The sequence below is a fragment of the Mastigoproctus giganteus genome, chromosome 3 (genome assembly GCF_048544385.1).
Source record: "Mastigoproctus giganteus isolate SK-2022 chromosome 3, ASM4854438v1, whole genome shotgun sequence".
Lineage (NCBI taxonomy): Eukaryota > Metazoa > Arthropoda > Arachnida > Uropygi > Thelyphonidae > Mastigoproctus > Mastigoproctus giganteus.
In genome coordinates, this window is record NC_143577.1 from 81,054,414 (window position 1) to 81,070,477 (window position 16,064).

The following is a 16,064-nucleotide window of genomic DNA, read 5'->3' on the forward strand; positions in this document are numbered from 1 at the left end:
ACGAGTGCATTTGCAGACATAGGAGTTTGATATTAATGAATTCATCTCATAAATTTGCAGTTCACGTCTTGTTAGGTAATTAGTTTATGTAACCTACTTCTAAACGTAGAAATACTTTAGGTGCCTATTTATCTGAATGGATAGTTTTGTAGAGTATAAACTGAACGATTGTCAGCAGATTTTATCTCTATAACTGCATGAACATTTCGAACAAGAAAGAAAAAAAGTACATTGACTGCGTTGACTTTTATGTGATTGTTTTTTTTTTTTTTTTCATTTTTTTTTTGTTTCTTTGTGTTACTATTACGTGCGATATTTACTATTATGCATGTAAAGGGTAGACTTTTGTGGCATGCACTGACGTGGCAAAAGTCAGGGTAAAGTACAAGTTGGTGTACACATAAATGCTCGGGGTCGTTTGAGTTCCAGAAACGAAGAAAAACGTGAATTTAGGTCGTGTTATCAACGAGGTCAAAGAGATATATAATTCAGAGCACGTGGAAAATCTTTATTGATATTATGCTGAAAATTAAACATAAATAGATCGTATTTCAATGCAGTAGCACCGATTAGGCATAATCTTTTGTTCGTTTTTTTGAAATTATAGAACATTTCCTGCAGTAAAATGCGGCTGGATGTCACAGCATGGATATATGTGATTTCCGCTTAGTACTCATCTTTGTTGATGGATCATAATAGGACAGACACCGTCATACTTCCCGTTTATTTATCCATCCCATCAATTTGCTTGATAGTATTGAGAAAGATTTTAGATCAATTAAGGGGAGATTGAATATATTGTTTTCCTTTTCTTAACCCGTTGGTGTTTTTGTAAAGTCATTCACGACCTTAGTAGTTCTCACGACATCGTTTAGCAGTCAAGATTTTCTGCGCAAGACAGGTGCTTTTGGTAACCCTCTGAACCTATGTAATATTCTCTTTAGCTCCATTAATTTTCACTGCGTGGTACTATATTAGAAAAATAAAAGGAGAATCTTTTTAAAAATTTCCTTTAATTATTTTAGTTAAAATGTAATTTGATAATCTGTAATTTTCAAATTATTTCCTTGGTAAAGTGTCATCCTAAAGAGAAGGCGAAGGTAAAATATGAAAATTCAGAAAATGTAGGTACCAATTATTAAAACCAAAGTCATTGCTGAGAAAGTAACGATTCAATGCTTTTATAGAAATAACTACATGGCAAAGCATGCAATCCATTTATAAATTCTGTTGAGAGTAGTGTTCCTCGAATGTGCGAGAGCTCTAAGATTCAGGCGCCTCCGTAGCCAGGTGGGAAGGAGCAGCAGTGCGTAGCACACGCTTTTTGATTTGACCGGGTTCGAGCCCGTCACCACCAAATACGGAGAATGCGGAAAGGTCAGGAATGACCACCGCATATCCCCCGAGCAATATGGCCTTAGTTGCTAATGCTCCTAAAAACCAAATAACAGAAAAACATACAAAGAGCTCTAAGATTCTTGCTTCTATATAGCAGCTCGCTATAAAGTCTTTTGGAGATACTGATAGTACTGTAAGGGAACAAATTATTTATTAACACGTATTGGACACTAAATGAAAAAAATCTTCTAGGGAAAAAAATTTAATATAGAGTACCACCCTTCATGGGGCTTGAATAGTGATAATCCTCTGGGAGATATTTTTCAGCCAGGGAAGTTACTTATTGCTGCATTCCTTTCGTATGGTTTTGCTCTACTTGAACTATTACATCTTGTAGAGTGTGTTTAGTGTCAAACGGCACCAGGGGTTTCTCCCATCTCCGCGTACTATACATTGTGGGTGTGAAACAGAACACTGCCAATGCCAGAGGTTTAAAAGTGTATGGATTTTTTACATGTGTAGTGTCCCGTTGTTCCTCTGGTCATTTAGCCGCTGGATCCCTAATGGAACCCAACGTTGTCCACACTCCGCCCCGTGGAGGCAGACCAGGTGCATCAGTATTAGAGTTATTTATTTTGGCAGGTCCTGCCACCTAGTTTCCTGAGATTTCAGTGGCTAGGACCTAAAAAAGAAAAAAAAAAACCGTTATAGATAGGGGTCAGCCAAAAGGAGTACTATTTATGCGAATTGATGTTAAGTTTTTGGGTGTAGGGCTCAAGCAATTTAGAGATGATTCGGACACTAGTAATTATAAGTTAAAGAGAGAGGGGTGGGAAGACTGAAGGCTGGGGGGAAAAGACAGAGATAAGGGGTCCATAGAGAAGATGATCCCCCCAAATCAGTGGAGCAGGCCCATGCCCCACCAGAGGGAAAAGAGAGGCGGCGAGGAGACCAGGAGTGACCTTCCCCTCCCGCCCGGGGAGTGGAGGCAAAGGACCACGCAAGGGAGTATAGCTAGGAAAGGCCTAATGGCAGCATCTGAGCTGTTCTGGTGGTTGTGTCACTCCTGGGACGAATCAAGGAAGGAGTTGCATGGCACTATTCCCGCGGAGATTTACGGTTGAGGTAAAGGTCGTTTCCTGGCAGAAAGGTCTTGGGCAAACTTGGAAAAGGCGCGGTAGTGTTGCTCGTGTTCCAGAAGATGGTTTTCTTGATCCTGCGGAAGGTAATGAATCTGTGTAATGAGAATGCGTCGGAGATCTTCGTAAAGCGGGCAGTGGTACATAAGGTGGTCCCAGGTTTCCTGAGATCTACAGTTACACAGAGGTTTGTCTGTTATATGGAAATAAGTCAGTTTTGCACGGATTGAACCGTGCCCTGTGAGAAGGAAGGTGATTTGTAGGCCTGGGGAGAACCATGTCGGGCATTTGGGATAAACTGTTTGGACTTCTGGAAAAAAAATTCTGGTTATGGCCCCCTTTGTAGACTCCGTCCACCTAGTCTGCCAGACCTGCGTTAAATGGGTGATAAGTCTCTTTTTTTCTGCAGTCCTGTTGTTGAGTGGATCAGAGGTGAGGTCTAATTTTGTGTCTGATTTTCCCTTGGAGAGTTGATAGAGTGTGCGGACAATTTCTAGGTCTAAAGGTAGTAACCATCCAGCTAGTACACCTGCTAGGACTTGCAGGGCATGGGTTGAGACTGTGCGACAAGCTCTTGTTATTGTTAGGGGGATAGAGCGCTGGATGGTTTCTAGCTTTTGGTGATTGACGACGGTCTGCGTCTTTTCTAACCACACCCCGGAGGCGTAAGTGATGGCAGGGATGAAAACTGCCTTTTAGAAGAGTGCCAGGGTGCGCTTTTTGAGACCTCAGTCTCGCCGGGTTACCCTGGCCACTAGGGCAGTGTAGTTTGTCATCTTCTTATGTAGGTTGACAAGATGCGGTAGGAAAGATAGATTTTTGTCCATGACTACTCGAAAGTATTATTACATTTTGTGCTTGCTCTCAATTGTTCATCCAAAACATCCTAAAGCTGTTAAGCTGGATTCACATCTGGTATCTTGGCTTGAAATTGTAGGTCCGCCACATTTTCCTCAAACTATTTTTATAGTGACCTTGCTTTGTAACACGAAGCGTTGACATGTTGATACAAATACGCCCCTCTCCAAAGGATTTCCACAATGAAGGAAGGGCAGAATTGCTCAGGATGTCATAATAGACAGCTGCATTTATGGTCTCATCTATAACAACCAATAGACCAAGATAACACTGCACCCAGATACATTAATTTGATGTTTGGACTGTGTAGTGTGACTCATCACTCCACTGTGGTAATGCCCAACGCTTCTACACTGTTCGTGTACTTGAATAAGCATTATGGAAGAGAGCATCGACTTATGAGCTGTTAAGAAGTTTTTTTTTTTTTTTTTTTAATGATTCCAGTTCTTTCAACTGTCTCGAGTTAGCTTAGTAAGGGAGCCTTTTCGATTTTTCCTCACTATTTGGTTCAGCTATCGACAGGGTTTGGGGGGTTATTAATGAGTGGTCTACCTGGCTTTGAATGACTGGTCGCATTGCCTTCTCGCCTCAATTGGTGTGCGCTGTTTCCAATAGCTGATCTTGGACATCTCACTGTTTCTGATATCTGGCAAATAGATATATTTGTCAATGTGACAACGTACTATCGAAACTCACGAATTCTAGGTCCTCTCCTATTCTGTTGAATTCACCTGTAATTTGGTGTTCATGCTCACCATATCCTAATTTTCAATGGCACCATCACTGAACTGAACATTACTTCCTAGGTAGGAGGTTTCTCAATATGTTGGGGAACAGTATATGTTGTAGACTCGAGGTGATCAAATATTGCATTTCTTGTGATAATAGTAAGTCTAAGGGCGTAACTTCGAGTGCCGTGAAAAAGGATTTCTCCTTGAAGATAGGCGTGACTATAACCCATACGTCAGTTTCTCAGAAATCTGTACGTTATTTTCTTTTTGTTTATTGGTGTGAGATTTTTAGCTGTTTTCATGGAACTTAGTTCTAGTTCAAGACCAATAGCTGAGATAACATGGGAGCAACATTATTTGTTGTAGAGAATTTGTGAAATAATTCCCTAGCTAATTTGCTATAATAATAATTCTATAGGTAATTTGGACAGTGGCTTTCTCGGAGGGGGGTTTTGTGGGTAGTTTATTTTCATATAGCTTTCAGGATTAAGCTAAAACTGTAGGCGATAAAAATACCGTACAAGTCTAATGTGGTATGCGTTTGTTTATCGCCTCATTTTGGGCTTAATGACAATAATAACAATAATAAAATAAGCAATTGATCAAATCCATGCACTATTTTGGATCAGCGCAGGTCACAATCAAGTTGTAAAATCATAGCTCTGATGATGGCCGTGGTAAATTAATAAATGACGCTGCATAAGTGCTTTATTCACTTCTAGTAGATTTCATGCAATCCTGTACAAATTTTCGGTTATGGTTAGGAGAACCAGGATCAAGATTCTCGCGTAAGAAGATTTCATATGAACCAAATATACATCCATTTGTGGTGCCTTTTTTATTCAAAGAGTTTTGGATACTGAAGAAGGTTTTTAAGAAGTTTGTGTTTGTTGATTTGTTTGAATAACTGGCTAAGTACGAGATTTCTATGATTTTAAATAATAGTTGTTTATATGCTTAAAAGTATTGCTTTTTTAAAGTTTGAGTTTGCTCTCTAAGCATTCGCTAAGTTGGATTTGTTATTTTGTGGTATTGGTTTAAAATGCTTTATGCGATGCTATCTCTATTTATTATATTCTCTGTTGTTTACTATATTAGTAATACATTTTAAATATTTTTTCTTAAAAAAAGAAAATCATAGAAATATGAACTATTGCTGCAGTTGTGTAGAGCTGATTAGCGTACGTTAGATTTGGGTTTATTACTCCTGTAAGTGACAGGAAACGACATGATCACGCTTCTCTTTTTAAGTAACCTGGATGGTACACAGATGTAAGACAGATTCAATTTCTGCTAATAAGTCCTCCGGTAGCGAGGTCGGGTGGTTGCCCTAAGTAAGGAACGGTACATACATGGTTAATGGCGCTTATATATATAAAATACTTGTCTTTTTCTCTTTCCAGTACGAATAAAAAGGGAAACTGAGCTTTTTTGTTCTGCCGCTGATGGACACACAAAAGTAATTTTATAGTATTATTTCTGCTTAATGGTCAATATATGCGACCCTATAGCATATACAGAAAGAAAAGATGAATAATAACTATTTAATATATTTATTCTCTGATAAGATGCATTAGCTTAGGAGAAAAGGCTTAGATACAGACTTCTTAATCAGAAAGAATAAATCATAATTCGTGCTTACCTCATATACGCTAGATACGTGTAGCTCATAGAAGACGGGCATGAAAACGTAAGCCACTGAGGGAAAGACAAAGCAGTAGGCGATTACAACTATCCAAAATTGGGTACCTGTGAGATACGTTTCCGCTGGTATTCCCAGCATTGGAATTGCCGACATGAAACTTGCTAGAATGGACATAGACACAGGGAAGATTCCCATTGAATTTCCTCCCATAAAGAATTCTTTGGTCGTGTTCTGCTTGTTGCCAGTGCAAGCATAGTAGATTCCTATGGCTGCGGATACAGCTAGCATCCCTACGAAAATCACATAATCGGCAACCTCGAATCTTGATATCAGATCATCTTTGGAGATCATGGCGAAGGCTAAAAAATAAAGAAACAACCGTAGTAGAACAACAAGTAAATATTAATTAAGATACCAATGAGAAAGAAACGAATTTAAAGACTTCGTTATTTTACCACAGGCTATAGCGTAGAAAGTGACGGTCAAAGAAACGAACGTGACACGTTTAGAATATTCAGCTTCACGTGTGATGAAAGTAGGCCTACCGTAACGAAACAACGGAGTTCAGCAATGCACAGAGTAGTGTTTTTCTGAACAGGTATAAAGTAAATAGGGAGGAAACTCGAAAATTGTGTCATGAAAGATGAGAGTGGTTTGGTTGGTTAACGCGCTGACCTTCACTGGAGTGAATTGCGGTATTGGACAGGTGATAGTTTAGATGTGTTCTGTATGTGTGTCATATGCTGGGAGAAATCTCATCAAATGTGTTAGGATTTAATGTAAATGTGAGAGTGTACTAAGAATAAGGAAGCAAAAGACTTACAATTTTAGGTTTCAGTTCAATACACCTAACACTTATCTTTGTATATAATTGATATTTTTACACGATAATGGACACCTCGTTCTCTCCGGGTAATTACTTTCTCCTTTAGTCTTACGCAATTCATTCCATTCATGATTTACTCCTTATCAGAGTAGTTTTGTGCGTTTTGTTTTGAAATTTGAAGTAGAAATATAATGAAGTAGTGGAATATGTATTACAAATACACATTTGAATTGAAGGTAGCTCAACATCTCATACACTGTGGAAGTGGAGAAGTTTAGCGTCAGATTAAGATCCTTTTTTGAATAAGGAACGCTAGAATTGAAAGTTCAACTTAAAATAATCATAAAATTCCTCGCTATCAAATTCCAACCTCCAGTATGCAACGTAGAGGACATATGTGAAAATGAGAATCAAAATGCGTCAACTGAAAAGTGAGAGGACAGAGTATCTTAAGGAAGAAATAAAGAAATGAAAAATAGATCTGTGGATGGATAAACATGAAGAATATTATTAGATACTTTTGAAATACTGGAAACCAAAAGAAAAGAAGAGAGGGATCCACTATATCATCTAATTTAACAATGTTTGCTAAATTACATGATATAGTGGATCCCTCCACTATGTTGATGATGCAGAGATGAAAATGAATAACAGAAAATCTTGTTATTTGAACTTTGAGAGTTTGCCACTTAATGTATTTATTTAGTTTATTGGCATGCAAGAATAAATTGATACACCTTAACCCAAGAAGTTTCAACAAGAATCTTTATTAAAAAATAACGTTGTAAAGTATTTTTATATAACAGAAATAATTTTAACTATATTGAATTACTTGTTGCGTATTTGAAATATCTCCTTATTTCATTAATTGTGAGTGGCAGTTGTAAATCTGTATATAAGACATGTAAGTATATACTGTATGTGTACATCATATTTCTTGTCGACACTAGACTAGCCTATGGCCATCCAGAGGTGTTGACACTTTATATTTAATAAATTGTTGATAATGATGCATGCAATTTTCTAAAGTACAGGAATCTATAGTTCATTATATGCTGGAGCATATGTCTATTATACTTTTCTGTTAATGTGGTGATATAACGCATTTTACTAGTTCATTAATGAGTCTCAATAGTTGAAGCTTAGCTAAGGAAAATTTGGGAGGGAGATGGAATAACGCACAGTTTCTTAATCGTTTCCTTAGCATGGCTAGCCTGTTAGTGCGGGCTTAATTTTATAGTTCTATGATTATCCAGAATAAGGCCCATTTGAAGGTAATAAGTCGCAAAACTGTTAACCTAAACTAGTGTGACTGGTATTACCATTTCTGAAACAAATTCGACCGTATTACACAATTCTGAAACTAACTTCAATTTTATATGTAATATTTTGCTGTCTTTATCCAATATTTTAGTGCTGTTGGTATTATTTTGAAATGTCATGTACGTGTTTGAAAAAATTCCAATTTTAAAACAAACGAATACGAGCGCATAGTATCAATTTGAGCTTACAATGGAAAGTTTGGTATATTTTTTAAATGGATTTTAATCTATGTAGAAAAAAATATTCACTCCCTGCGAAAATCTTAAATTTTCTTTGAATCTGATAGCATGCTTATATTTTAAAAGAAAAACTGCCTTTGAAAATAGTGTGCATCCTGTCCAAAACATTAAGAAAATCTTTGAAAGGAAATGATTAAGAGACAGTTATGGAAAGAAAAAATTAAAAAAAAAAGAAACAAAATTTTTTATTGGTGTCAAATATTCAAGACCTTGTGTATAAACAGTTATTTCTTTCTATAATAAACAGGAAAATTCACGGGAAATTCATTCTGGGCATGGCCTCAATATCTGAAAGTAGTACTTCATGGCTAACTTCTTTGTTACTTAAAATATTTTATTCGGAGTGGTAACTGATGGCTTCATTACAACTCTTTATATAGAATTAAAATCAGCCTAGACATTGGTGTCAGTCTTCATTTTATCCTGTTTATCTTTTTGTGAGAGTAACAGGGTAGAAGTACATTCTCTCAAACTCCTCTTTGACCTGACCAAATGAGATGATAATCATGAGAATAAGGAGGGTTTAATGGCACTTAAACCGTAATCTGGAATGGTTTCAACAGTTGCGTTGGCACTGTGAGGATGGGCGTTGTCATACTGTAAACAATCTCTTTTGAAATTAACTCTCGACAATCGGTTCGCATTTGCAGGTTTCAGATTGTTCGTAAGAATATGTAGTATAAAGAATTATTGACGCTTGTCTTTCATGTAATTGTTCAAAATGAGTCAAATTTACCCAAAATTCAGTTAGAATCACTTTCCTGAAGTTTGCATGGTTAGGAGTTTCTTCGGCTTTGTGAGTAAGCACACAGTTTACTGGCTCGATTACTTTCAGGCCGAAAGTAATATACCCATCATATCTAAAGTCACTATATACGCTCTATGAAATAAACTCCTTCAGAAGTTTTACTTTACAAAATTTTTTTCAGTGTGGCTGAATTAGTTAGTCTCAAGCGAGGATACATGGCTTATTTCCGTGAAGCGCTGGTGTTTCGTTTAGCAAACGGTAAAATCGACCACTGGATTGAACTGACATGTACAGGCTTGGTTGCATTTACGCCTAATGCGCACAGACACTCTCACGCGAGGATCTTTTAACATATTGATACTACATAACCTTTCTTTGGCATAATACACCTAATCTCATATAACCTAACCTTCGGCTCATACCGAGTTAGCAATACATAACATGAGTCAGCTCATTTGTAAGTTGACAAGAGATTCATCTTGCAATCTTTACTGAATTCCAGCTCGTTATTGGATAATATGACCAACAGATCTGATGATCACGTTGAGTTCCTTTCCCAACGTTAGTTTAGTGAGCTAGCTTCCACGAATGAAACACTTTTAACAAAAGAAATGCTGTTCCGAAGTGAAAACGTGGTTAACGTGGCCAGATTGAGAAGAATGTTCTAGATTATGGACTCAAATTTTAAACTTTTGGATCCACCCCAGTATGAATTTTAATGGACTCCACCCTTCTGCATTAAAAAAACGTGTACTTGCTCTCATCTCAGTAAAAAATTTCCATTCACGACACCATTTTGAATCTTGCCACTGTAGGGTATACGCTGTGAAAACAAAGGACAATCTAATTTGGGAACGTTGACTCAATCAGAAGTCTAACTCCTACATCGACGAATTCACGTAAATGCACAGGTGCAAATAATGACACTTTTTCTGATTTCATTAGAATTACTTCGTATATATAATCTTGTGGGCCCCATGGTTGGTTACGATCTTACTTTTTTCATGTCATGGAAAAAAGCTTGGTTTCCATTTTTTTATTGCATATTTTTCACATCGAGTTAGTCAGTTTCTAGTAAAGGTTGCATCCAAACCCCCATTTTTTTTAATCCAATACCGGTAAACAGACCATAGAACGCACGCCATTTGCAGAAACAAACCACTGATTCCTCTTAACCTTAGCGTTTTGCGCTAAAACAACAATAAAAACAAATCTTGTTTTGTATATTAGTGAAATTAATATTAGCCATATAGTGCAAGGAAGCCACAGGTTTCTGCTGCACCAGCCAAAAATAAAAAATAAATAATAATAAATAAAATAATAATAATAATAATAATAATTTTTTTTGAAAACCACAAACGCGAAGGGCGCCTCCGTAGCCAGGTGGGAAGGAGCAGCAGTGCGTAGCACACGCTTCTTAATTAGACCGGGGTTCGAGCCCGTCACCACCAAATAACGGAGGATGTGGAAAGGTCAGGGAATGACCACCGCATATCCCGGAGCAATATGGCCTTAGTTGCTAATGCTCCTAAAAACCAAGTAACAAACAAACAAACAACAACAAACGCGAAAGGTATTAGAACTTGCAGTATTTGGTATCGTGCATTGATTTTTGTTGTTGTAGGGTTTTAAGCGCATCATCTACTTAGGTCATACTGCGGCGCATATAATATGTCTGAAAAGTGCTGTGTGTGTGTAGTGGTCGGTTTGGTGAACGAAAAACCGAGTTTCCCTTAGGGAAAATCCTGCTACCCTCGCCTGAGACCGACTACCTCAGCCACATTGTGATAAAGACCCATAAGAATTCCTTCCGTCTTTGACAGGATTCGAACTAGTGTCTTTTCCACCAGGTATGGGGAAGACGGTGATTATACCAACTGTGCTACGACGGGGGCTGGCGAAGACAAAATTGATACTTATTAACATTACAATAGACTTGAATTTCTGTAGATTGCAATCATGTGAAGGAAGGTTGTTCCAGAGAACAGAAGTAGAAGGGATAAATGAAGAAGAAAACTTAATTCAGTGAGTTTCGAGCTGGACAGTGAATGGATGCCGACTGCTTAAGGCACTTCTTTGTACTAGTTTGGAAGAACGTGGGGGGGGGGGGGAATTGAAGATGCCAATGGAAGTATTGATAGTAAAGGCATGCAGCAGAACCTGAACGTCTATAAGAGAGAGACTGGAAAGACTTTGCAAGGGACTGTCATTAAACTGGCCGCCTGCTTTTGAATTGAGTCTAAAAGCTTGAGAAAGGTTTTGGGGGAACCACCCCAGATGTGGGAACAATATTCCATGGTAGGGCGGCTATACGATTTGTATAGAGTGAGTAGTGAAAAGTAACGCCGCGAACGAAAAAGAAAACCCAGTTTTCTTTTTGGTGTGTAATATTTGCATTAAATGAAGAAATATTTGCCTTACACTAAGAGAGATTAGACGTCTGTGTAATCCCTAATAGAGATATGCAAATTTGTCTGGAATTCTGAGTATCATCAAAAATGAGCGTAGGAACAGTAGACTTTTTTTTTTTTTCTTTAGAGAAATAACAGGGACTGAGTTTTAGGATGACTTAAGCGTAGTTTTCTTGCCCCCCCCCCCCACATTGGAGAATTACCTGGAAGTCGGCACTTAAGGAATATCGAATATCTTGATTTGGTGGTATAAATTCGAGAAGTTAAAGCTATTTATTCAGGACAAGGTTTCTCATACTGGAAGATGGAATGCAGTGTGGCAAAACTATGGATTGGGTTTTCCAGTCAGAGGAAGAAGGTTATTAATGTATAAGAGGAAAAGAGAGAACTGAATCTTGGGAATCACTAGCATTAGTGGAGGAACTAAAAGATAGAGCCATTTATTGTCGCACGCAGTGAACGGTCAGAGTGAAAACTGGATTACCAATTGAAAAGAAATAGTCGACAGTCCATAATATGGAGCTTGTTTAGAAAACCCTTATGCTAAACACGAGCATCGATATTGGCGATTGTTATTAGATGAAAAGTTTTGAGATAGCTTAAGAGTTTGCATTTTATGAATTTCCTCATTACTTTGAAAAGAGTGCAGTTAAGTGTAATAGGATGACTATGGTGAATTTAGGAATTCCTTATGTACTGTAATTTGTACAGTATATTTCTTATGTACTGTAAAAAAGCAAAAAGCTTAATTTACAGTACTCACCTCATAATCTGTTTTGGAGTAATGAAAGTTAAGGAAGAAGCATGATTCTTCCTTAACTTCCTTAAAAGTCGATGCATAACCGTAAGCTCAGGAGCACAAGTGAACAAATGCCATAAGGAACTGTAGCTTTTTTTCCATCAAAATTGTTAAGAATTTTTCTAACATTTTTCTATCGAAAGACCGCGGGAGAATAAAGTGTATTGGCAATGGGAGGGGGTGATTTACGAAGATCATCCATACACGAGTTAGAAGAAAAAGAGGATGCTAGTAAGTGAGTGTTATTTATCTTTAGTTGAAAATGCAATTGAGCTATCCCGTTATAACATAGGAAGTATAGATTCATAGAAGTTGTGGGCAATATATCTGGCGAGAAACCAGTATACTCCACTACCATTTGGAATAAATACGTAAACTATGTGTTTACGTATTCAGGTAATTAACTATCCAGCTAAGACTTTGCTGTCTGGAGAGCAAAAATAGGAAAAGAAGTTTTTTTTTTTTTTTTCTTTTAAGACAAAAGTTGAATCAAAAAATTCATTAAAGTGGGTGCTGAAGCTATCTCCTCAGATTCATTCTATTTTTACTTCTCTAGATTAATTCTACATCGAATAGTCATCCTATAAGATAAATTTCGCGGTCATGACAAAGTGTTTTTGTTGTTTGATGTTCGGTCACACGTCAAATACATGCAAACAGGAAGTGCTCAGTTTCGGGCACTCTGCCTGTCGAGGATATATATTCATTGAATGTCCTCAAGGAAGACCTACCCGTCTGCTCAAATTGCAAACGCAAAATTAAGGATCACAGGTATTCCATTCACAATAGTTCTCTTGCTTAGAATATTTACGAGCTTTAGAAACTGTACGCTCACGAGCCATTCACTCCGAAATGTAAGAAACTGCAAAGTGGCTCTATTTACCAGAACCACTTCTCTTGGTATCTGTAGTACGAATTCTATAGTTAAATACTCAACGGGCAAGATCGGTAGCCAATGAGGTTCGTCATTTAGTAGATGTATCGCCTTTTCATATAATTTGCCTAGAGGAGCCATTTTATTCGTTTGGTAAAGTCATGGGATATCCCCAGACTTCAAGAATAATCCAACGCAATCATGAAAATCTGAAGTCTGTAATAATTATCTTCAATAAAATTATCGATATAGTCAGTTTCCAGTCTTTGTACGCAATTTGCAATGGGCATTAATGTTACTACAGCCATGCTTTCATTTTGCATTATTTCTTTGTATTTCCTGGCATCTATAGATATCGCCCCTCATCTTCATCATTACTTAGAATCGGCACTCCGTGTTATTAATACAGATTGCATCCATTATTAATTGCAATGGATGCAAATTTTAAATCTACTGTATGGTACTGCAAATCCACAGATTTAAGATGACGCCTTTTAGAAGATCTCATTTTCGCTTATCAGCAACGTAATTAACCTTCCATGCCAGTATTATACCTTTCTGAACTCCTTAGGTCAATCAAATATAGGTCAATTTTTTCATATTTGGGAACTTTACCTCAGTGTTCTTCAGAATTTATCGGAATGAATGGTGGCTATGAAACACTCTTCGTATCTTGTATGGTACTGTCTTTGTGCCAATCCTATCATATGCTTTAGTTAAGTTTATAGTGCTCGACGTAGAGACACTTATTTTTCATTATCTTTTAACGGTCTTATAACAACCTTGTGTGTTGTGGAAAAATCATCAGCATACGCTGTATGAATTAAGGGATTATACCTTTTGAAGTAGGTTGTTAAAACTGGCATATCAACTTAAATACTTCAATTATGAATGACGAATCGGAAATACGTGATGTTGAATGACTCCTTTACCAATATAAACTAAGTCGGAATTTCCTTAGAACACGTCATTATAATTTCAGTGTTGAATGATAGCATATTATTCCCGGCAGGCTCCGATGAAAATGCGAGTTACAGTTACATATCGTAGAAGTTGGTACTACTCGATAGTAGGGTCTGCCCACAACTACACCTGGTTGCTTGCCTTCACATATCAAAGACTGCTATCTCGTCTTTGTTTGGCCGACCTAGTTTCCACTGATCAGTTCTGGATCAATGAACTCTAATGATGCTATCACCCATTCTGTAATTTCCTTTTCTGGTTTTTCTCAATATGCGACTGGGGATTTATTTATTTAATAGGCTTGATAGCCTATTAAATTGAGAATATTGAGAGGAAGCATTGTGTTCCTTTAAAAACTTACAAAAATAAATAAAATTAAATTAATTATCTGCGCTTATAACCGAAGAGTTTTTTGCAGGAAGGTTTTACAAGGTTACTCTTAAAAAAAAAAAAAAAAAAACAACGAAGAGATTTAAAAATTTAACCTCGAAGAGCATTTTGAAAAATTACAGCTCGTTTCTAAACGCTGATATATTACTAACATACGTAGATCCGGCCTTCTCGGTTATTCAGTACTTGGAAAAAAAAAAAAGGGTTGGGTTGTGTTTAATGCCAAAGCAACTAAGGCCATAAGTGTCTTGTATGGGAACTTCTTTTAGGCATACAAACCACCACTGCTCATGTCGGGTTATTCATTTTTAAACTGTATTGTGTTTGTTAGCGTAGTTGCGCTCAGTGTATTTTAAATCGTTCTTATTTTAATGGAATGTATCCATTTCTGCAGGAATGAACTTTCTGCAACATTTTCATACTCGGTACTTATAGATGACTTAATATTTATGACACTTGAATGCGCTTCATTAAAGAAAAGGATATGCAAACATTATTGTGACCAGTGTACGATTGTAAGTTTTAGTATGTATAAAATTATGTAGTGCCGGCTGTGACCAGTTGAGGCTCAGTGTAATTTAAACCTTTATAATCCACACAATGGAAATATTTTCAAAGCTTTTTGCGGTTGAAACATTGAGGAGTTATGGCCTTTTTGATTAAAAAGGATATACAGAATCCACCTAAATAGTAATAATTTATTTCATCCCATTCTCAGGTATATGTGTGGAGTTTACCTTAGCTGAATATACCCCGTTTTTGTGCTCGAAAGTAAGATCTGATAAAGGTCCTGAAACATAGCCCATTTGTAAATTTTAGAGTTGTTGATTCCGAGAATAATTTCGGGAAAGGGGGATTACGACGCTACATGCCTTCTACCACCTGAACAGTAAGCGCAGAATGAAGGAATACATTAGAATTATGGAATATTTTTAAAACAGGAGTCACCAGAACCAATGAATGCATGTATCCATTAAGAGAAAGTACAGCGCACGAGGATTCCAAGATGGATGAAAGCAGAGCTAGTCAAATTAATTAGATAAAAGTTACAGAGCGATGAAAAGTACTAAAGATTATAACAGATATTAGTCGATTAGTAAAAGTACTGCAGAGATGGTTAGACTGGCAAAGGCTGAATAATAATCTTTTCTTCTTCGCAAAATATTCTCCACGAGAATTCTAGTTGCAGCATAATTACGGTGACTATCAACCAGCTACAGAAAAAAATAGGTTACGAATTTAAATCTGGTAATAATAATAAAATTCTTTATTCACATAATGATCAAGGTTAAACGCTTCTACTGGATGATTCAAAATTCGTACAACCCGGATATCAGTAATTAAAATGCGTTAATTCTTTTTCTATTAGATTATGTAATTAAAACAAATATGACAGCAATTGTAATAATAAATGTTGTATACATCCACATCTTTTCATCATATTTGATGCGATGCTTCATACTGTTTTTTTTTTTTCGACATGAATACGTCTTTAAATTCGGTCCGGTATAGGGGGGGGTCTTTACGAAAACTCTAGCGACCAAAAAAAATGGCAAGATTTGTCGCGCTTATATCTCGTAAACTATAAATGATAATCTAATGATTTAAATTTTGTTAGATAGAGAGTTTATGTCCATATCTAAAATTTTGGGGGTGGGGGGGTAGCGCTTGCGCGTGAACACTGAAAATGGCGACGCCTGGGCAGTGTAACTTTGGATTGCGAAGAGATAGGACGTTGAAATTGGTGTCGATTTGTAGAAAATAACAGGATCTACAATAT

The 16,064-nt window shown here is 37.0% G+C and overlaps 1 protein-coding gene across 1 annotated transcript in view; it reads right to left on the bottom strand.

Annotated features, from left to right (window-relative positions):
• The window catches only part of LOC150088111 (sodium-coupled monocarboxylate transporter 1-like), a 55,353-nt gene extending 49,291 nt beyond the window's left edge, over window positions 1–6,062 (bottom strand). Inside the window, exon 1 of the mRNA XM_090370026.1 lies at window positions 5,709–6,062. Coding sequence (XP_090226152.1) covers window positions 5,709–6,062 — 354 coding nt within the window. The remainder of the gene's footprint in view (window positions 1–5,708) is intronic.
• Window positions 6,063–16,064: the final 10,002 nt, after the last annotated feature.